The sequence below is a fragment of the Electrona antarctica genome, assembly GCF_951216825.1.
Source record: "Electrona antarctica genome assembly, chromosome: 16".
NCBI classification, from domain to species: Eukaryota; Metazoa; Chordata; class Actinopteri; order Myctophiformes; family Myctophidae; genus Electrona; species Electrona antarctica.
The window spans coordinates 13717692-13742340 of record NC_136797.1 but is presented as its reverse complement, the minus strand read 5'-3'; the positions used below and the strand labels follow the sequence as shown (position 1 = coordinate 13742340).

Genomic DNA, 24649 nt, shown 5'->3' with positions numbered 1-24649 from the left:
ACGTGTGCGAGCATTCAGCAGCCTCGTGTTCATGTTTCAAATGCATGTTTGTATGTATGATTTTTCTTTGATAGCTCCAAGAAATTACTGTAGTTTTTAATTCATTGTAATTATTATTTTTTTTAGATTTTTGGTGGGAAGGTTTTTTTTTTTTTTTAGAAAATGTGAAATAATAATATTTAAAATAAAAATGTAGGAAACAAAACAATAAAGGGACCCCTAAAAAAACAGTGTTTGTGGAAACAGTATGCTATAAAAGTATTATTATTACACAGAAGCAATGTTGTTTTTGGCAGCAAATTTAGATTTTAGTTTTAGTCATAGTCTCTTGAATAGTGTTCATTTGGTCACATTTTAGTCACCTGGAATGTTTTAGTGTTGGTCTAGTTTTAGTCGACTAAATATCATAAGATTTTAGTCGACTAAATCTACAGTTGATTTAGTCGAACAAAATGTATTCTGGCGGGCCTTGATGCCGTCGTAATGACTGTTTTTTTTCACTTGCTGAAAATAGCCGATCTACAAGCCCACAACGCGTCGCGCTGGGCTTGTAGATCGGCTATTTTCAGCATTCAACTAAATGTAACTAGTCCACTAGTCCCTTCCTAACATTTTAGTCTAGTTTTTATCTGTTGACGAAATGTATATTATTATTTAGTCTTAGTTTTAGTCATCATAGCTTAGTTTTCATTTAGTTTCCATTTTGTTTTCGTCAGTGAAAAAAGGTAGTAGACGAAAACAACACTGCACAGAAGCCGAGTTATTTGTGAAAGCGCAACTCACCTTTCTCCAGGTTATGCTGGTGGCCGCGTGGCCGTTTCCCTGACATGGGACCTGCAGCGTCCTGCCGGCCACCATGCTGTACTGTTTCAACGGAGTGACGCCGAATGACGGGGGGTCCTGTGGATTGGACAGTTATAACACATTTAGACCTGTTAACTGATTCTACAAAATGTCTTTTAAATCATGACAGTTTTCTGAAAAACCCTATGTTTCTATTGTCAGTGGTGCTCAACCTATTTCATGTCAAGGACCCCCAGAATTATCTGTATTTGGCTGTGGACCCCCATCTGAAAATATGTTGTTCCAGTGACCCCCCCCCCCCCCCCCCCAGAAGCAAAGATTTGAGTTAAAAACGCTCGCTCTGAAAGAATATATATTCAAAGATTTGCAACACATTTTCCCGATTTTTCTAAAAATAGCAGACCTACAAGCTACGAGCTTGTAGATCTGCTATTTTTCAATAGCTAAAGTAGAACATAGTGCTTAAATCACCAAAAGGGGTTCCCGCCCGAAATGGGTTAAATCAAGAACATTGCCATTATTTGCAACCGTGGAATTAAAGACGGATTACAGCCGCTTATTTGGACAAGATTATCCTAATAACAAATGGATTAGCCGAACAATTAACTCTCCTTATAGTGGGGGCCATTGTGACAAATACAGTTAATGCCAGAGGGCTCATGCATATTAGGAGTTAAAAGAAAAGGTCAAAACAATGTCAGTTCCCTTTCCTTGCATTTTTAATTTGCTGTGGCAGACACAGCTGCAGCCAATTAACCCATTCTGGACGGGAACCCCTTTTGGTGTTTTAAGCATTATTATGTTATACTTTAGCTATTGAAAAATAGCACATTTTTTAAAAATCGTGAAAATGTGCCGCAAAACTTGTGAAAACGGCGAATGTTTGGTCCTGCTGGAACTACATATTTTCAGATTGGGGTCGTCGGTGGCCAATTTCATATAATTCTGTGGGTCCTTGACATGAAAACGTTTGAGCACCACTGACATATAGAACCGTGGGTTTTTTCCAGAAAACCGTCATGATTTAGAAGACATTTTGTAGAATCGTCCTCAGGTCTCAATGGTTTAAAATACACGGCGCCATGGTGTCCCGATAGTAGACGGGGAATAATCACAATGCTGAGAATCCTGCTGTGAACCAGGTTAGAGTGCAGGAGTTACAGACCAAAGGTCCATAATAACTAATACGTGAGTGATAGCAGGTTCTATTTACAGTATGCAACGTTGTCTTTTATTGCTATTTTATTTGTCTAGTACATTGAAAATTGTGTATTTATTATACACACACACACACACACACACACACACACACACACACACACACACACACACACACACACACACACACACACACACACACACACACACACACACACACACACACACACACACACACACACACACACACACACACACACACACACACACACACACACACACACACACACACACACAAATATAAGCTCTTGAGCTAATTTCTGTTTTACTTCTCTATGAATTTCTGTCAGTAAAAACATCATTCAATCATTAACCCATTTTGGGCGGGAACCCCTTTTGGTGTTTTAAGCATTATGTTACACTTTAGCTATTGAAAAATAGCAGATCTACAACCTCATAGCGCGGCACCGAGTGCCGCGCAACGAGCTTGTAGGTCTGCTATTTTTTTTTTAAATCTTGAAAATGTGGCACAAATCTTTGAATATATATTCTTTCAGAGCGAACGTTTTTAACTCAAATCCTTGCTTCTGAGGGGGAATATCTGTATTTTCAGAAAATACAGATATTTTTTTTAAATTTCGATCAGGTCTAAATGGGTTAAGTGGATCAATCCAAAAGGCTGACCTGTAGAGTGACGGTGGTGCTCTCCGACGGGCCCATGCTGCCGTAGCTGTTGTAAGGCGTACAGGCGTACACGCCCGCCGCGTCGTCGTTCACCGTTGCCATGAACACGGAGCCTTCTGAGGTCATGGACCATCCTGGATACTGCATGGGAGGAGAGAGAGAGAGAGAGAGAGAGAGAGAGAGAGGGAGAGAGAGAGGGAGAGGGAGAGGGAGAGGGAGCGAGAGAGGGAGAGGGAGCGAGAGAGCGAGGGAGAGGGAGAGGGAGAGGGAGAGGGAGAGGGAGAGGGAGAGGGAGAGGGAGAGGGAGAGGGAGAGGGAGAGGGAGAGGGAGAGGGAGAGAGAGAGAGAGAGAGAGAGAGAGAGAGAGAGAGAGAGAGAGAGAAAACATAGTACTGTTAACGGTAATAATAATAGCAGTAAGGAATAAATGCACAGTTACAACATGGTGTTTTAAGGCCGGGAACCCCTTTTGGTGTTCTTTTAACCCATTTTGACCTGAGATCAGATTCTAAAAATGTCTTCTACATCCTGACAGTTTTCTGAAAAAGCTATGTTTCTATGTCAGTTGTTTTTCGATTTTTCAAAAATAGCAGATCTACAAGCTCATAGCGCGCCACCGAGTGGCGCGCTATGAGCTTGTAGATCTGCTATTTTTCAATAGCTAAAGCATAACATAATGCTAACACCAAAAGGGGTTCCCGCCCAAAATGGGTTAAGCATTATGTTATGCTTTAGCTATTGAAAAATAGCAGATCTACAAGCTCGTAGCGCGGCACCGAGTGCCGCGCTACGAGCTTGTAGGTCTGCTATTTTTGAAAAATCGTGTGGCGCAAATCTTTGAATATTATATTCTTTCAGAGCGAACGTTTTTAACTCAAATCTTTGCTTCCAGGGGGTCCCTGGAAAAACATTCTTTTTTCAGATGGGGGTCCGCATTGCCAAATACAGATGATTCTGGGGGTCCTTGACATGAAAAAGGTTGAGCACCACAGACTGACTGACATAGAAAACATGAGGTTTTTCAGAAAACGTTTAGGATCTAGAAGACTAAATGGGGTTCTCAGGTCTAAATGGGGTTAAGTAGAATATTAAACGGTACTGAATTATCATGCGACCATAGTGTGCCACTACTGGCAAAGACGTTCAATAACCACAAAAAGAAAACGACTTTTGACTTAAGAATCTTTCCTTGGCCGAAGGACACCACACTGAATTCTAAGCATCGGCCAGGGGATGCACAAGTCAGCATACTACTGGATGGATCAATGAGTACACGGAACAGAATAGAATATATCCATGTTATTATGACTGAACACACAGTGTTACAGTGCAGTAGACAGTGTGCACAGAAACTCAGTGGTTTTCAAACTTTCTGTGCCCCAAGGGCAACCAGAAACGCAAGTCAAAATATTCAAGTCATATCTGTGTTCATATTAGTCCCCCGAGGGAGGGTCAGCATTAGGGTGGTAACTATCGATTTCGAGGAAGCAATCCGATTGGTTGAAACAGCCTTCTAGCCGTGGTTCAAACGAGCACCACTTAACACCTAAATCAAAACAAAGAATTCAGCTGCTCTGTTCTCCCAGAGCGCAGCAAACTCGGTGGCTAGGCTAGCTAGTTTCTTGGGACATTTGTGGTCGTAGTGACGCGAAGCGTACTGGATACACACATTGCAAACCCTCTACCCGAAAGGGTTGAATGATGAGCTATTATTAAATGTTATGCTGTAATCCATAAACTGTATTTATTATATCATTGATTTGAACTTCATGTCCAGTGGGGTACTAAAAGCACCATGTGTCTTCTTTTATGTCCATTATGTCCACTCTTGTTTGAGTATGGACTTTTTTTTTACATTTATTTACTTATTTAATTGTATGTTGATTTCCTTATGTATTATGGCATGACTTATATATTATTCCCTGTATTATTGTAATTGGTGACTTTCAATAATATACTAGGAATGTTCTACAGAAGTACTGCACCTTTAAGTCACATGACTGGGTTCTTCACAGCTGCTATCTGATGAATGATTACTATATACAATTTGATTGGTTGTCTAAACCTACTGTTGTGTATTTAATGAATGTCAGCCTATTCTCAAACTATGCCTGAAGAAGGCCGAAAGGCCGAAACGTTGCTATATGACTCTTTAAAATAAAGTTCTTGAACCAGCAAGTGGCAGTGTGCGGGTCTCTCCTCCTTCCTCTGGTCGTAGTGACTACATCTGTCATTAAAAAAAAAAAAATCAGCGGTTTTCTTAGTTTTAAGGGTAACACTCGAGGGTGTGGTTTAACGTCATTAATGCACTTCTGCAGCATCGCAGGCGTGCATCAATGACGTTAAACCACTCCCTCTTGTGTAATATTGCTTCATTTTCTTAGCGGTTATCCCATCGATGACTTTTTCGATTAATTGAGAAGCATGTTTTCTTTTTTTTCTTCTGTATTTTATGCCAGAACATATACTGCATTTCTCATTCACTCTCTTCACCCAAATTACACAAGCTGATCCCAGGATTTGATACAACAAGACATAAAAAAAAACTCCCTTTCCTATTCCATCAAACACTTCACAGCCTTAACAGAGAAACACTTGGAGAGAAATGAGTCAAGATGATAGCGTCAGTAATCACAGTTCTGCATTTTCAGCTCTTAAAATTGCACCTCATCTTTTCTTCTGGTGAGGCTCAATTGAAACATAATGTGTTTTGCGTGCGTACACACTACAAAATTGAAGACTGAAAAAGGACTTGAACCAACACGAATCCACAGTCAGAAACCATTTAAAAAAAAATCTCCAAAGTGTGTTTTATAGTAACCCATTGATTGTGAACTGATTGCAATAGCATCACCAAAACCACTCTCGAGGCCAAGCACATGATTACTTAGTTTCCAACAAACCTCCCAGTGATATTACCATTTTTGTTCATATCTTTTCCCAATATTCTTGTAGTGGGCCATATGGTATCCTTTGACAAGCACAACTTTTCAGTTGATAACTGATAAAATTATGCCAGTTTTGAGTAGCACCTGGTCGACAAAAGTGGTAGGTGCTTGGGTGCCAGTGATTTTAGGCTAATTCCACTATGACGCGCGTCCGCTTTAGGGTTTAGGGTAGTTCATACTACAATATGCAAATTAAGGTCATGTTACAGGCACTTTGTTTCTTAGTAGAAACTACAAGTACGTTAACTTGTGACATTGGCTTGACCGTTCCATTTTATTTCTTATCATGTTTTTTATATAAGGGCGGCGGTGGCTCAGGGGTCGAGTGGCTGGATGGTAAACGCAAGGTTGCCAGTTCGAACCCGGGCTCCCCCAGAGTTAGTGTCGAAGTGTCCTTGATGCCAGAGGTGGGTAAGCCAAAGTTATACTTAGTTAGGCATACTGTATGATGTCATGCACCAAAAATAGCAGCTCTAGCTCAGGCACACTGAACATCCTGAACCCCTAATTGCTCCCGATGTGCCGGTTGGTGCCTTGCATGGTTTCCGCCGCCATCGGTGTATGAATGTGTGCGTGAATGGGTGAATGGAATCATGCACAATCTATGTAAAAGCGCCTTGGATAAAGGCGCTATATAATATACAAATGCATAGTAGTAAAGCAACAAAGGGAGTCTACCAACGCGCCTCAAGCCTGAAACAGCTGATCCGGTGCTTCACAGGTACAAGACATGAGTTGCAGAAGGAGAAGAGACTGGAGCAGCACGGACATTTAGAGCCTTTTATTAGGTGCTAAAGTATACAAAGACTAACGTTTCGACCTTGCGGTCTTCATCAGAGTCATGAACATACTCATAGTTAGCATTGTGACATGCTAAGAAAAGGATAGGCACACCTTAGGGCATTCACTTCTAGTCATTTTTACTAGTTGACTAGTTGCCTAGTTTACTAGTCGACTAGTTGTTTAACTACCTATTATGTAAAAAAAAAAAAAATAATAAAAAATATATATATATATATATTTTTTTTGGAAATTAATATTTGTACATTTAAAAGATGTGTACATTGGTGACTATAACTATAATCTACCTGATCGTGTGGCCTACAAAATCGGGAAAAGAAAAATCTTTTTTTTTTATTATTATTTTTTTTATCAACTAGTCTACTAGTACCAACAAGGTCGACTAGTTGCTTAATGCCCTAGCACACCTGGAGTTGTCGCACGGTCGGCACACCAGTGTGCCTGAGCTAGAGCTGCTATTTTTGGTGCATGACATCCTACAGTATGCCCAACTAAGTATAACTTTGGCTTACCCACCTCTGGCACCGATTGTGTCATCATGACAGCTACAATATATGTGCCATGTATGTACAGTATGTGTCACCTGTATACTGCATGTCATTTGGATGATCTTAAGAAGAGTACAGTGTGCTCCCTGGTGGTGAGTTGTCCACATTTTCAAAACCGCCTGTTATTGTTCACTTGGATCCAGTGTTGATTTCGTCGACTAAAACTAAGACGAACAATGTTCGTCGACTACCTCTTTCCACTGACGAAAACTACATGGAAACTAAATGAAAACAAAGCTATGATGACTAAAACTAAGACAATTTCGTCAACAAATAAAAACTAGACTAAAATGTTAGGAAGGGACTAGTGGACATTATAAGTCATTTTACAATTAGTTGCATGCCGTCATTATGACGGCATCAAGGCCCGCCAAAATACATTTTGTTTGACTAAATCAACTGTAGATTTAGTTGACTAAAATCTTATGATACTTAGTCAACTAAAACTAGACTAACACTAAAACATTCCAGGTGACTAAAATGGGACTAAAACTAAATGAAAACTATTCAAGAGACTATGACTAAAACTAAAATTTGCTGCCAAAAACAACACTGCTTGGATCTACAGGTATGTTTTCCCCCCCCATCCCCTCTACACAGACATCTGTGATATTGGGGGCGAGGCCCTTTCTGTGCTCCGATGACACCCGTGTCCGCCGCTACAAGTGTCTTTCTCTCCATGTGGGGAATCTCACAACCCACATTATCCAGCTACTGTGACAAGGTGATGGATAGGATGCACGGTAGAGTTTCAGGGCCTGCACCAAAACACACACACGCATGCCACTAATAGTTCTCAACTTTCTATAGTGCTGCTGCTGTGTGTGTGTGTGTGAAGCCCCATGCTGTGACTCACCCCTACGAGTCACCTCTCCTACTCTTCCAAGCAGAGAGTAGAATGTAGCCATGGATATTGACACCAGGTTGGACACAGACACACACACACACACACACACCCCCACACACCCACACACCCACACACACACACACCCACACACCCACACACACACACACACACACACACACACACACACACACACACACACACACACACACACACACACACACACACACACACACACACACGATCCCATCTCTTTCGTTCTCTCTCTCTCAGAGGAACCTTTCTTTCATCTCTGTTCATCGGCGTGTGAACCACTCCCAATACTTTTTTTTTGGTGTGTTGTAGCTAGGAAGTATTTTGGGTGTTTTTTGGTTCAGTCAACATCCTGGCGTTTGTTTGTGCAACGTTTTTTTTACAACAAATGCATGACTTTTGAAATCACTTGAGATTGGAGAACGAGGCAGGCACACCGACGGAGGGGCCTTGAAGGCCGCGAGGCACGCACACGTCCCCCCCCCCCCCACCCCCCCTTGTGACATCGGACAAAAGCAGAGACCGCCCACACTTGTGTTTTCCAGACATATTGTCCATGCAACGTCAACATAAACATTGGAACAAAACCAAAATACAGCCAGAGGCACGTGTCTTTCTGCAGAAAAACACCCCAGCACAATTATATAGTGGCTGATAGAGGGAAAAAAGGCTAAAACAGAAATGACACTAACATAGAGCCCTGAGGGTTTTTAAGCCCTGTATAATTCGCATACAATGAAAGCTAAAAAAAAAAAAAGAAAAAAGAAGCTCACAGCAAGATGGGACGATATGTAGATTGACTATTCTTGCTATTTTGTTTTAACATTTTGAAATGTATTATACAGTATTTTTTTTCTTTTTACAGCGTCATTAGTTTTCTCCACAATAATGTTACATGTGGGAGTGCTTTGTGCTTTTTGTGCAACAAAATGTTAGACTACTCCCAGACAGTCGAGGCCTCATCATAGCTGATCTTTGGAGGTCCGCCGAGGGTGGCCCGAACCGTTAATTAAACCAAAAGGAGTGCGCCTTCATGATCACCCCGTGTGATCAGCCAATCACAGCGAGTGTAAGTGGGGGCTTGATGACACCGACTGGCTTGGAGATAGATGCCATGACACGCCTCTCATTATGATAACTTTCCCCCCTCATGTGATTAGTGGATCAAACCAAAGAAGAGACCTCAGTGCCCCTCATGCTACAGGTGCCAAAACGTCTCTCCTATGCGGGGCCTTAAGGTCCGTTCATTTTACATTCCCAACCGTGAAGGAATCAACGTGACGTGCATACAGAGCAACAGGAGTTACAGGACTGACTGTGGTGGCCATCTGGAACCTTCCAGTAATGAGTTTCACCTTCGGTTCTTCAGAGAATGTAAAGAAAATAGAATAATGTTTACATAAATGTCCATATGCAACTTCCATGTGGGTATTACTTCAATGACAACATACAGTATTAAGTTGACAATTGTAAATGGTATCCTATAGCTTCCCTATTCTGGGCGAAGTAAAATGCGAAGACTCTTTGTTCGGAAATAGAAAAGAATCGACAGCATTGAGAGTTTGTAGATAAGCCGTTTTCAGCCAAGATATTTGGCATAGAAGGAAAAAGGAGGGGACCAAGTATAGCCCCCGTTGGGGACTGGGGACCCCAGTCAACAAAGTAAGTAGGGCATACATGGGCCACTGCTGGCCTGGGGCCCACATGCAGCCTGCCACTCAATATCTAAATACTGATATATTATTGATTTCAGCTGTTCCAATTCCAAACATAATAATGAATTGCATTTTTATAGCGCTTTTCCAAGTGCTCAAAGCGCTTTAGAATGGTTCATTCATTCATACATTGGGAGGTGAATCGGCGAACAGTCAACGCCAGTGTCCTCACTTCCCACACACAAGCTCACACCGACCAACTCATTGGAGGCAATGTAGGGTTCAGTGTCTTGCCCAAGGACACTTCGACATGTGGACAGGAGGAGCCGGGATTCGAACCGCCGACCCCATGGTTCATTGGACGACCTGCTCTACCTCCTGAGCCACAGCCGCCCAAACATGCAAGTTTACATAACTTGTTTCAATTTACTACAGACCAATCTATTACCCTTTTATGTCCAATGTACCCGTATTTGTATTTAACGCATTACTAAATGCATTTGAAATTAAATACAAATGTTATTAATCGTTCATATCTCTTTATTATCATTACATTAATTTGTCACAATTATAGGCTATTTTGTGACTATTTCAGTGGCAGGATTTACTAGTGGGAGTGCAGGTACTCATGTGTGGCCCCCTGAAATTGATGTGGAAATTTAGTGGCCCTCTCCAACATCGAATTTGGCCACCTCCTGACGTAGGGTTTAAGAGGTTAAATGTACAAAGTACAAACAGTACTTTCAAACAGCACAATAACAATTCTCTCAGCTCAACAGCCTTCTTCAACAGGTGCGTTTGTTTGAACTGTGTGCTGGAGAGGAGGGAAAAATGGGCTTTGGCGTTGCAGTTACTTCATACACACCTTCTACTGCCAGCCTATCCCAACCAGTTACTGCATACGCACCTTCTACTGCCAGCATATCCCAACCCAGTTACTGCATACGCACCTTCTACTGCCAGCATATCCCAACCCAGTTACTGCATACGCACCTTCTACTGCCAGCATATCCCAACCCAGTTACTGCATACGCACCTTCTACTGCCAGCATATCCCAACCCAGTTACTGCATACGCACCTTCTACTGCCAGCATATCCCAACCCAGTTACTGCATACGCACCTTCTACTGCCAGCATATCCCAACCCAGTTACTGCATACGCACCTTCTACTGCCAGCATATCCCAACCCAAAACACCTGCCCAGTGTTGTTTTTGGCAGCACATTTTTAATTTTAGTCTCTTGAATTGTTTTCATTTAGTTTTAGTCACATTTTAGTCACATGGAATGTTTTTAGTGTTAAGTCTAGTATTATTAGTCGACTAAATGTTGTGCGATTTTACTCGACTAAATCTACAGTTGATTTAGTCGAACAAAATGTATTCTGGCGGGCCATGATGCCATCGTAATGACGATGCTGAAAATAGCCGATCTACAAGCTCACAACGCGTCGCGCTGCGACGCGTTGTGAGCTTGTAGTTCAGCTATTTTCAGCATGCAACCAAGTGTAAAATTACTTATACTGGATCTCTTGTCCACTAGTCCCTTCCTAACATTTTAGTCTAGTTTTTATTTGTTGACGAAATTGTCGATATATTTAATCCTAGTTTTAGTCATCATATCTTAGTCAGTGGAAAAAGGTAGTCGACGATCATTTTTCGTCTTCGTTTTAGTCGACGAAAACAACACTGCACAACACGGCGTCAAAAGGAACTTGTCTCCGGAACTCAGAACTCACGTAGACACTCTTCTCTTTCAGCTACAGTCTGACTTCAAGGACCCTGATCTCGTTGCCATGGTGATCAAGTTCTACACGACCTCAGCTCTGCTCTGTCACCACCACTGGCACTGAATGCCAGTGACAGGACATTTCCACTGCCGTCTAAAAGAACCAGAGCTCTTGGTTCCGACAAAAACAGACTTCCTCTGCCCGTAAGAGCCCAAGAACCTATAGGTTCAGATATATAGCGAGGATGAGAACATTAACATTTGAGTCGCACACGGATAAGGCTCACCCTATGTCTCCCAGACAGTGGTGGAAAGTAACTAAGTACATTTACTCAAGTACTGTATTTAATTAAGTACAATTTTGAGGTATTTATGCTTCACCCATTTCCAATTTCCAGTACTTTTACTTCTACTCCACTACATCTCAGAGGCAAATATTGTACTTTTACTCCACTACATTTCTGGCAATCAATTATGGCCAGATTGAGAAGCCGAGGTTCATGTCGTTAAGATGGGTCTGTACCGCCTCACTAGTAAGTACTGTAAATCAGACTCATGTCCCAATCCGCCACAGGCCATTCTTTTTTTGCCAGCGGCAGATTTGCGTCTGGCTTATTAGCCAGGCTGCCGCTTCATCCCCCCTTAGAGAAAAGACAGACCTCACTCTGTATTTGTTCTGTTTAAAGGGAGCGTTAAAACTGGCTGTGGTCAGGTGTAAGTAAGCCTCTTGCCGAGCCATGAGATCCATGGGGCAGAAGGCGCCCATCTCCTGTTTCTGTAGTGTGAGAAATCTTGATATACAAGTACACTCCCTGGACATGAGTCTAGTAATGTCGCAGGGACTGATCCCGAATCCAAACCTCGATGCCGAGTGTCAAGCAGGGAGGCACTGGGTCCCCTTTTTAGAGGTATGACCCGGGCCGGGGATCGAACCCCCGACCCCCCAGTCTCAGAGTGGACACTAACCACAAGGCCACTGCCCACTGTTAGCTGTTGGCAGGAAGTCAGTTGTTAACCCAATCTGAGCGGGAACCCCTTTTGGTGTTTTAAGCATTATGTTACAATTTAGCTATTGAAAAATAGCAGATCTACAAGCTATAGCGCGGCACCGAGTGCCGCGCTATGAGCTCTTAGATCTGCTATTTTTGAAAAATCGTGAAAATGTGGCGAAAATGTTTTTAACTCAAATCTTTGCTTTGAACATATTTTCAGATGGGGGTCGGCGGCCAATTACATATATGTTTGGGGGTCCTTGACATGAAAATGTTTGAGAACCACTGACATAGAAACATAGGTTTTCCAGAAAACTGTCAGGATTTAGAAGGCATTTGTAGAATCGTCCTCAGGCTAATATCAGGGCTCATAAGGTCATCACACGTGTTACCAATAGAAGATCAGAAGATAATACCGTTGGATTATTGAATGATAGAACCACCTATTCACATTATCCATTCCAAGTGCGCTGTTGTTTAAACTGTATTTAAACTTCAAGGAGCATTTTATATAGTCTTTGTTTGCTTGCATTCTATCTGTTGGTATGAAGTGCACAAGTTCAATCCCTGAACTGATTAATTCATAACTTCAGATTAAGGGGATAAAGCTACAAAGCTCCCACGGACACTAAAATAGACTCAATACAGAGTACAGGCTAGGACAGAGAGAGTGAGAAAGAAAGAGAGAAAGCCAGAGAAGGAATACATTTCTTCTCTCCCTGCTGAAATAAAGAGAGGCAGAGCTAAAAAGGAGTGAAAGAAGAGACAGTGTGCATGCGCTCGTGCGTGCATTCGTGCGAGAGAGAGAGAGAGACAGAGAGAGACAGAGAGAGGGAGGGAGACAGAGAGAGACAGAGAGACAGAGAGACCGAGAGACCGAGAGAGACAGAGAGACAGAGAGAGACAGAGACAGAGAGAGACAGAGAGAGACAGACAGAGACAGAGAGAGACAGAGACAGAGAGAGACAGAGACAGAGAGAGACATAGAGACAGAGACAGAGAGAGACAGAGACAGAGAGACAGAGAGAGACAGAGAGACAGAGAGAGACAGAGAGAGACAGAGAGAGGGAGGGAGAACCATTGAAATAGTATAACTATAACAGTGTGTTCCCTGCACGTAAATTGCTCCTAAACACGGTAAAATCCTCAGTGTTCATTCAATCAGTTCTCTAATTTAATTTAATGTAACTCTCAGAGTTAAATTGACACTCAGGCGTTTACAGTGTAAGATTGTACGTGTTTACAGTGTAAGATTGTACTGTACGTGCTATCACTGTCCATCAAGAGCAGGGATCAGATTGTACGTGCTATCACTGTCCATCAAGAGCAGGGATTAATGATGTCCCACACGGACAGATAATGGATATACTGTATCTATCAATGGATCTATAATAGACGAGAATTAATGACTCTTCTGACACGGTCTCATAACAGCATATCTATTCATTTTGTGTTTTACAGCTGGACTGCAACACAATAATAGTATGTTGATTTGAACGTGTCCAGTCTATGACCTCAGTCATCTATGATGCATGTACAGTACGAAATATGACTCCATATTTGGGCAAGGTTTCAGCCTAATCCACTGGAATTATTAAATTAAAAGGTAATATTTAATAATGGAAGCAAAGAAATGTCAATTGTGTGAAGAATTCATGGAGGTACTTCCTTGGCTTTACTTGACATGCTGTAAATGTGAAATACACAGTACAGTAAGTAGAATAGCTAAATAAAAAAATTATAATGGTTTTGGACATAATATTTTCAGATGGGGGTCGGCGGCCAATTACATGTAGTTTTTGGGGGTCCTTGACATGAAAATGTTTGAGAACCACTGATATAGAAACATAGGTTTTTCTGAAAACTGTCAGGATTCAGAAGACATGATGTTGTAGAATCTAAGTTAGGTCTAAATGGGTTAACTCCTTGCGTCCTTTCCCTACGCCTTAGCCCCTCCCACCGAGGATGCATGGAGGAAACGAGGCAAGAAGAGAGCTAATGAAGAAACCGGGATGAGAATTCCTCTGAAGCGTCACATTATATTAAGCTACGTCAATTTCAGAATACCAACAACACAGGCTGAGCATCACCCCAGGGCCGGATTAACACCTCTGAGGGCCCCTGGGCACTGAAGCTCGAAGGGTCCCCCTTCATGCGTGCGCAACATTTTTGCTGTTTCGGAGTCGTTTTGGGGCAGTTTTATGCAGTTATATTGGCCTATTTCCAGTCGCCTACGCCCCCCAGAGTGACAGCCAATCTAGCGCATTGTTGCTGCTTTACACACAATTGCACTTTTCAGCTGCCCTTCTCACTAACAATAAAACACTAATCTTTTTAGACACCATTTATTTAATTCGGATTAGGAGGGAAATTTTCTGTGGGGCCCCTGGGCACGTGCCCAAAGTGCCCATATGGTAGACCCCCTAACATATTGAGTCTGTTTTAGGCACAGCACAAACCCTGCTCATTGACAGAAATTAAACAACAGTTTTAAATTGCCCTGCTTCAGTTACACATCGGCTAACACGCACACCAACATGCTGTAACATTGCCAGCTGTAGGGGTGGAGTCACTCGTTAATTAACATCATGCTGTTCAGCTTGGAAAGTCTCCCTGGAAGGATACACCAAAAGGTTGTTAATTTAAGAAGATAGTCCATTTCGATTGGAGACACTAGAGAGGCGACATGGTGCACAAATCCTACAAATGGTCTCCTACAGTATGTGGGCGCCGGCGTCAAGGCGGCAAACCTCGCGAACGTCCCACGATTACTGGTGCGCTAGATCATGCCCAGAGCAGTGTTGTTTTTGGCAGCAAATTTAGATTGTAGTCTCTTGAATAGTTTTCATTAAGTTTTGGTCACATTTTAGTCACCTGGAATGTTTTTTTTTGTTTTTCTTCTTTGTAATTATTTGTTTGGTCCAAAATATTGTGTTTGTTGTCATGATTTGTCACGACTCGAGTTGGCTTCGTACGACGCTTTAAATAAATACTTTTTGAAATGTCTATGGGAAAAATGCATTGGGATTCATTTCCTGGGCCTGGCGTCGTCATGAAAGGGGGCAGGACTGCGACGCTCTATAACGTTGTTGAAGTGGGACTCATAAAATGTCCCTGGGATGGAGATATATATATATATATATATATGCATACGGCACCATCGTATGACGGAATATAAATAATAAAGCATTATGCCGTTCAGCCTGGTTTAACCGCAAACCCTCAGCTAAAGAAACAGCATAACAGAATATATGCAGTATCAAATCTCATCTATTCTGTCTGCAAAGGATCAAACTCAAGCAGCAGAAAAAGCACCTTTCTGCCATGAATTAAATATCACTTTACACACAACCATGGGCCTAGGATGGGATCGGGTGACATATTGTGTAACACGGCTGTCGGCGGGGGAAACCTTGTATCGCCATATTTGAATATTTCATATTCTCCATATGTTTTTTTGTCCGATCTACACACACTCACGAGGCTAGCATTGTGGTTAAGTCTGTCTGTGCGTTTTGTACATATTTAACCAATTAAAAGTGACTAAATAATAACAATAATACATTTGGAACACAGCTGGTCACAGGTTCCCTTTTTTGCCATTTTCGTTAAAAGTAAGTTTCGGACATACGAGGTTTCCAACAAATTCCACCCGACAGCGACGATAGGTAAGTTCAGCTGCAGGCAACTTTTTTCCAATTTGAAGAAAAAGAAAAGAATAGAAGATGCAATATGCGACTTTTGTCAACATTTGGATGACATTTACGCAGCATTTTCATAAAAAATGAATGGCTTCTCCCTCCCCACTAGTTGCTTGCAGTACAAGAACACATCAGCTCACACTGCTGCTGCTGCAGTGTGGGCGGCCCATACAGCAGAAATAACCCATTCTGGGCGGGAACCCCTTTTGGTGTTTTAAAGCATTATGTTATACTTTCGCTATTGAAAAATAGCAGATCTACAAGCTCATAGCGCGGCACCGAGTGCCGCGCTACAAGCTTGTAGGTCTGCTATTTTTGAAAAATGGCGAAAATGTGGCGCAAATCTTTGACTATATATTCTTTCTGAGTGAACTTTTTTAACACAAATCTTTGCTTCTGGAGGGGACCCTGGAACAACATATTTTCAGACAGGGGTCGGCGGCCAATTACATATAATTTATTGAGCACCACTGATATAGAAACATAGGTATTTAAGAAAACTTTAGAAGACATTTTTTTGAAATTTCGACGCCAGGCCTAAATGGGATAAACAAACAAAAGTGTGTAGGCATATATACCGCAGAGCTCTGACAGTATGATGAGGATGGTCCAGGTGGGCAGACGCAACTCAACTCCTTAGCAAGAGGGCTGTCACGATCATGACATTTTACTTAATGACTAAATGGCATACAAATCATGATTTAAATCAGTGGTTTTCGACCAGTGGTCTGGCGGGGAAATAACAACATAACAAAGTTATGCTTTGGGTTTTGAGAGTGTAAATCAAATGGTAGTCCGTGGCTCAAATGTAGAATAAACTAGAAAAAGTGCCCTTCTGGGCACAGGTCTCCACCAGGAAATTGATGCAGTTCTAGCTAAAAACAGGAATTGGCCTGTTATAGCGCCACCATGAGGCTGATTTGGAAAATAATGAGTGGCATGTCGTCCTCGGCCTAGTGGAAATGTGCGTGTATAATTTCACGGAAATTGCACACTGTTTTTGTGATTTGTGGCATTTTGTTCGAAACGGACCATTCATGTGAGCTTTGGAAGCCAATATTAGCCAATCAGGATGGAAGATGGGAAATTGTGAAAATCCGTGTTGATCACATGACTATGTAGATAGTGTATACCGAATTGTGTGATGTATGGATAAAATGTGTACGGGTAATCTACAGAAATGTGTTTTGCCTAAATCGGCCTCATGGTGGCGCTATAACAGGCCGTTGAGGAATATTTGGGGCAGAGGTTCATCGTTGGCATCCATGGAGTGTGTGTGCACAGTTTGGCATGGATCGGGCCAACGGTGCCGGAGATTAGCTGATAACGGACGGACGGAAGGACGGAAGGAAGGAAGGACGGACACACACACACACGGACGGAGTGCAAAACATACTCTCTCCCCATGCCTTCGGCCTGGTGGAGACAATAATGGACCTCGATATGAAAAAGGTTGGTTATTTTACACCAGTGAATAATTGTGACCAGGCCTATACACATCTTCTCAAAACTTATTTGTTCAGAAAAGCATTCCCCCCCTGCCCCGTTAAATGTTTTTTCACTGAACTTTGTCGGTATTTTTATCTATTACATTGTTGTCTTTTATATTGCATCTTTAAATATGCTTTCTACTGTTAGCCAGCTGGCTGTAAGTTGTTGATTTGCTATGTTGCATCTATCTAATTTTGTTCGATTTTCCTGCTTTTAGTGAATTTGTTGTACAGCACTTTGTGACTTCGTCCAGAAAAGTGCTATATAAATAAAGTTATTGTACACGTACCACAGACAGATTGAGAGGCTCCCCATCCTTGGTCCAGGTGACTCGTAGCAGGGGAGGCTGAGCCAGCACAGGACAGCTGACCAGGCCCTCCATAGCTGTGGGAAGGTACGTTTCCTTGGGCATTTGAAGAGCTCGGGCTGGGTCTGCCGTGCACGCAAGTGGGGGGAATTCAGAATTAGAATATGAAAAAATAAAATAATAATCTATCCTATTTTGTTCATTACTGTAGTCGGTAACATAAAAGGGTATCTTTGAAAAACAAAGAAGGGTCCCGCACACTGTCAGAAAACTTGCCAAAAATGTTGCTCTTTATTCAACGTTTCGGTGTATTCGACCTTCATCAGGACAGACAATGTAGTCATAGTCAGTAACATGAAATCTCTCAACCAATTTAGACCTGAGGTCGATTCTACAAAATGTCTTCTAAAATCCTGAAAGTTTTCTGGAAAAACGTATGTTTCTATATCGGTGGTGCTCAAACGTTTTCATGTCAAGGACGCCCAAAATTATATGTATTCGGCCGCCGACACCCATCTCAAAATATTTTGTTCCAGGGACCTCCCAGAAGCAAAGATTTTCTGGGCGGGAACACCTTTTGTTGTTTTAAGCATTACTGTATGTTATGCTTTAGCTATTGAAAAATAGCAGATCTACAAGCTCATAGCGCGGCACTCGTTGCCGCGCTATGAGCTTGTAGATCTGCTATTTTTGAAAAATCGTGAAAATGTGGCGCAAATTTGGAATGTATATTATTTCAGAGCGAACATTTTTAACTCAAATCTTAGCTTCTGGGGGGGTCCCTGCGGAACTACATATTTTCAGATGGGGGTCGGCGGCCAATTACATATATTTTTGGGGGTCCTTGACATGAAATAGTTTGAGCACCACTGACATAGAAACATGGATTTTTCAGATCATGTCATGATTTAGAAGACATTTTGTAGAAAAGACACGGGCCAACTGTGTTCGTATTAGCCGCTCGACAAATCCAGATGCACTGCGGTGGATTTGAACCCGAGGTGTCCGTTCATTTCATTGACATGCAAGGTTTTGGAACCGTCCACAGCCCACTTCTGAGACACAGAGCGAGTAGACAGAAAGGGCGGCATCTTATAATGAGTAATAATGAGGACCAATTACATGAAGATAAGGTTGAAAATGAGTGAATTGCTCCTTTAACCCATTTCGACCAGATGACGATTCTACAAATGTCTTATAAATCCTGACAGTTTTCTGAAAAACCTCATGTTTCTATGTCAGTGGTTCTCAAACTATTTCATGTCAAGGACCCCCAGAATTATCTGTATTTGGCCGCCGACCCCCATCTTTTGAGTAAAAAACGCTCGCTCTGAAAGAATATATATTCAAAGATTTGCGACACATTTTCACAATTTTTCAAAAATAGCAGACCTACGGTACAAGCTCGTATGAGCTTGTAGATCTGCTATTTTTCACAGATAAAGTGTACCATAATGCTTAAAACACCAAAAGAGGTTCCCGCCTAGAATGGGTTAATTACTTAATGATAAGGCAAGACCATAATAGGCCAGACAGATTAGTCACTTAGAGGCCTAGATATTATTTTCCAATTATTTTTTATAAATTTTTGTGGGGGGGGAAAAAATTTAATGGGTTTTACTAAGTAATGTATTTCATCCAGTACCCGAATTTGAAAAGAATTTGCTCACAGCACGTCCTGCACCCTAAAGTCTTTGATTCTGAAACAGTTCATTTGTAAAAAAAAATCAATTATATCGTATAAGTTTTAGCCCAAGTGTATATAATTCTTTCTTTCTTTTTATTTGTTTCGAACACCATACAATAAAACAACACAATAAAAGTAAAGATTAAAAATATCTTAAAAAAATATATATATGTCAATAGACAATAGGTAAGTGTGTTCGAAAAAGGAGCAGGTAGAAGCGAATGCTTATGAATTCCTACCCCTTCATAACGTTTTTATATTGACACAAAAGTCGTATGAAAAAAATATATAAATGTTAAAAGAAAAAAACAAATTTAGATTTTAGTAGTCTCTTGAATAGTCTTCATTTAGTTTTAGTCACATGTTAGTCACCTGGAATGTTTTAGTGTTAGTCTAGTTTTTTTAGTCGACTGAATATCATAAGATTTTAGTCTACAGTTGATTTAGTCGAACAAAATGTATTTTGGCGGGCCTTGATGCTGTCGTAATGAACGTGTTTTTTTCACTTGCTGAAAATAGCCGATCTACAAGCCCACAACTCGTCGCAACGATCTACAAGCCCACAACGCGTCGCAGCGCGACGCGTTGTGGGCTTGTAGATCGGCTATTTTCAGCATGCAACTAATTGTAAAATGACTTACAGTATACTGGATCTCTTGTCCACTAGTCCCTTCCTAACATTTTAGTTTTAGTCATCGTAGCTTCGTTTTCATTTAGTTTCCATTTAGTTTTCGTCAGTGAAAAAAGGTAGTCGACGAACATTCTTCGTCTCAGTTTTAGTCGACGAAATCAACACCAGTACAGTATACTATTACTTACGCATGACGGTGAGGCTGGCCGAGGCCGTCGGCGGAGTGAGCAGTCCATTGGTTGGCATGCAGGTGAAGTTCCCAGAATCCTCTGGGACTAGACTGGAGATGAGGAGAGTGCCGTCCACCATGATCTTGACACGTGATTTCAGGGTTCTTTGGGGGGTGGGGAGGGTGGGGATGGGGGGGGGGGCACATGGGAAATCACAAGAATGTAAAGGTGACAGTGGTGTAAAGTAACTAAGTACTTTTACTTAAGTACTGTACTTAAGTGCAATTTTTGTGGTATTTGTACTTCACTTGAGTATTTCCAATTCCAATTTTCCAAAGTTACTTCTACTCCACTACATCTCAGAAGCAAAATTTTTACTTTTACTTCACTATTTGAAAACTTGAGTTACTAGTTACTTTGGAGATTTTAATTTTAATTAGAAAACATACAGTAACCACTTAAACCCTATACATTTCGGCCATTTGAAAATAGCCGATCTACAAGCTCACAATGCGTCGCATTGCGACGCATTGTGAGCTTGTAGATCTGCTATTTTCAATAGATGTTGTATACATTTTGAACTTTTGAAATAGGACATTACTTTTAGTACTCCAAGTACATTTTGATGCCGATACTTTTGTACTTTTGCTCAAGTACATTTTAAATTCCGTACTTTTACTTGTAACGAAGTACGGTAGTTCTAAATTGCAGTATTGGTACTTTTACTTAAGTAAAACAATTGAGTACTTTTTTCCACCACTGGAAGGTGAACTGGCTTCTACAGAATTATCGCAGTCTTGGCAGTTGGTCTTTGTTTGTTGCAATACATTCAAGTTAAACAGGCCCTCTCTCTCCAACATCAGCTGTGTAGGAGGATTCCTCTATGGCTTACTCTCCAGTGAGCACCGCGAGGTTAAGCAAAAATGTGTTTCATGTCACTGAGAGTGGGCAAATGAGAATACTCAGTTTACATTTTTTTTTCATGCATTTTATCTGAACCGGAGAGAAAACCAAACACCGGGAAGGCTGCCAGACAAACAAAATCACATAAACAGCCTGCAGATGAAGTATATACATATCTACATTCTGATTGTGATAGTGATTTAGCACAGCATTCCCTTGGAGCCCCCCCTGCTTACATCATAACTCCCCCACGCATACTGTATGCGCACACACACATACACGCACGCACGCACACACACACACGTGCATTAAAGTTACATCCGCAAAGTCATGGCACATGTGTTTTCTTGATACAACAGGCATGTCACACAGTATTCTATGGGTAGATACAACAGGCATGTCACACAGTACTCTATGGGTAGATACAACAGGCATGTCACACAGTACTCTATGGGTAGATACAACAGGCATGTCACACAGTACTCTATGGGTAGATACAACAGGCATGTCACACAGTACTCTATGGGTAGATTCTACAGGCATGTCACACAGTACTCTATGGGTAGATACAACAGGAATGTCACACAGTACTCTATGGGTAGATACAACAGGAATGTCACACAGTACTCTATGGGTAGATTCTACAGGCATGTCACACAGCACTCTATGGGTAGATACAACAGGAATGTCACACAGTACTCTATGGGTAGATACAACAGGAATGTCACACAGTACTCTATGGGTAGATACAACAGGCATGTCACACAGTACTCTATGGGTAGATACAACAGGAATGTCACACAGTACTCTATGGGTAGATACAACAGGCATGTCACACAGTACTCTATGGGTAGATTCAACAGGCATGTCACACAGTACTCTATGGGTAGATTCTACAGGCATGTCACACAGTACTCTATGGGTAGATTCTACAGGCATGTCACACAGTACTCTATGGGTAGATACAACAGGCATGTCACACAGTACTCTATGGGTAGATTCAACAGGCATGTCACACAGTACTCTATGGGTAGATTCAACAGGCATGTCACACAGTACTCTATGGGTAGGTTCTACCTGCATAGCAACCGTTGCTAAACTATTTGGATTGGTATTGGACAATCGCCTTTGGGGGTGGGATTTAGTGAAGGGCTAATTGCAAATGCATCTCAAATATGCACCTACTACGTTAACGATGGTAGTTACAACGGGTGCGGTTGTTAATATTTCATAAAAACAACATTGGCGTTCTGCGGTGCTTCACCTCCGTGCTGCCACCCTCGTGCGCACACACACACACACACACACACACACATACACATACACACACACACACACACACACACACACACACACACACACACACACACACACACACACACACACACACACACACACACACACACACACACACACACACACACACCTCTACTTAACCACCCAAGAAGACCTACAGCATATTAACTTCAAAGCAAAAATAACCTATTGTTGACAATTGAATGACCCAATACAATATAATGACCCTACAATACAATGAATCGTGCGGCTACTTCCAACAGACAGGTTCTCACGTGATCTTTGGCATCAAATGCATGTGGATTGTTGTTACGGGTCCATTTGGTTGCATTTGCCCTCTCTCAGAGCCAGTGGTGTAAAGTAACTCATTTACTCAAAACATTTTGACGTATTTTTTTACTTTACTTGAGTAATTTACAATTTCCACTACATCTCAGAGGCAGATATTGTACTTTTACTCAACTACAATTAATTTTAAACTTTGTGTCACTTTGTAGATTTAGATTATTATTACAAAACATACATTAACCACTTCAGCCCTATATATACATTTCGGCCATGTGAAAACTCTAAAAACTCACAAATTATACATTGAGAGCTTGTAGATCTGCCATTTTCAAAAGAGTTTTAAAACATGGGACATTCTGCATAATTACGGTAGTACTTTCCTCTTTTGGTACTTTTAAGTACATTTTAATGCCAATACTTTTCTCAAGTACATTTTGAATTCTGGACTTTTACTGATAACAGTGTATTTCTAAATTGCAGTATTGATACTTTTACTCAAGTAAAACAATGTGAGTACTTTTTCCAGCACTGCTCAGCGATAACACTGGTGCACGTTTTCACATGTTCACTCTGTGTGTGTGTGTGTGTGTGTGTGTGTGTGTGTGTGTGTGTGTGTGTGTGTGTGTGTGTGTGTGTGTGTGTGTGTGTGTGTGTGTGCTCACTCTATATGGTGCACGTTGACGCCGCCTCTCAGCCACACGTAGGTCATGTTGGGAGGATCCGCTACCGCCTGGCATCGCAGCAGTGCATTCTGGGACATGTTGAGAGATGTGCTCTTTGGAGGGATGACGATGACTGGGGGACCTGGTGAGACACACGCGCACACACACACACACACACACACACACACACACACACACACACACACACACAAATTAAGTACACATAATACCACGAATGCATGTGTCTTCCCCGATCTCTACCTGAATGTTCACTGTGTGTGTGTGTGCAGTGGCGTGCACAGATAGACACTAGGGGGTGCCCTTAAAACAAATCTATAAATCTTCCACTATTAAGGCAACCGGCCGGTTCCACGCGCTGCACAAGGTGCCCTTTTTTCACTTGAGCACCTGCCCCTCTAAATGTCTGAGCACCATGACGTCCCCATGCTTTGGCAATTATTTCTGACAGTGTCACCAACAAAAAGGATTTTAAAGGCCTACTACTGTTACAGTTGATAATATGCTTTATCTAACCCTTATATTGTTATTCAGGTATGAGCATGTAGCCAGCATTGTGCAGTATTTTTCTTTTCTATTTATTCAACCTTTATATATTCTTGGAGATACGTACATTGAGGGCAGGACCCTCATTTTCAATTATGCAGAGATAACAAGAGGTATAGCAACAGAGTCATAACATTGACATAAGAACTGAGAGGAAAAAAAAGGTTGTGTACTCTACTGTCAAAGGGGACAAAGAACAAAGACTATAGAAACAATTCTCTCATTTTCAATGAGAGGCGTGCGTTTGATTTTGGACGCACGGGGAAGTTGAGGGGCCGATTCCGCAAGCGTATTTTCACCGGCGCGGGCCCCGTGAAATTGTCACGCGCATGCTCGTTTTGTGCACATGCCCGCATGGCGACTAGACCTGGATTGTGGTGAGCTTTTTTTTTTCATTCTGCCTGCACGTCCCGCGCCGTCCCGCGCCCCCCTCATCATGAGCAGACCTGTCACTGATCCAGGCGAAAGGACCCCCCAGTTTGACATGCATTAAGCTACGGACCCCCATTCAACCCATTTTGGGCGGGAACCCCTTATGGTGTTAGCATTATGTTATGCTTTCGCTATTGAAAAATAGTAGATCTACAAGCTCATAGCGCGCCACCGAGTGGCGCGCTACGAGCTTGTAGATCTGCTATTTTTGAAAAATCGAAGAACGACTGACATAGAAACATAGCTTTTTCAGAAAACTGTCAGGATGTAGAAGAATTTTTTAGAATCTGATCTCAGGACAAAATGGGTTAATGGCATTTCT

The 24649-nt window shown here is 41.8% G+C and overlaps 1 protein-coding gene across 2 annotated transcripts in view; it reads right to left on the bottom strand.

The window, feature by feature from the left end:
• igsf9a (immunoglobulin superfamily, member 9a) overlaps positions 1-24649 on the bottom strand; it is a 77657-nt gene that overhangs the window by 26741 nt on the left and 26267 nt on the right. For both annotated transcript variants that reach the window (XM_079524517.1, XM_079524518.1), the window contains exons 7-11: positions 23332-23473; positions 20201-20346; positions 17677-17819; positions 2647-2787; positions 784-900 (exon numbers count right to left, since the gene is read on the bottom strand). In XM_079524517.1, coding sequence (XP_079380643.1) covers positions 784-900; positions 2647-2787; positions 17677-17819; positions 20201-20346; positions 23332-23473 — 689 coding nt within the window. The remainder of the gene's footprint in view (positions 1-783; positions 901-2646; positions 2788-17676; positions 17820-20200; positions 20347-23331; positions 23474-24649) is intronic.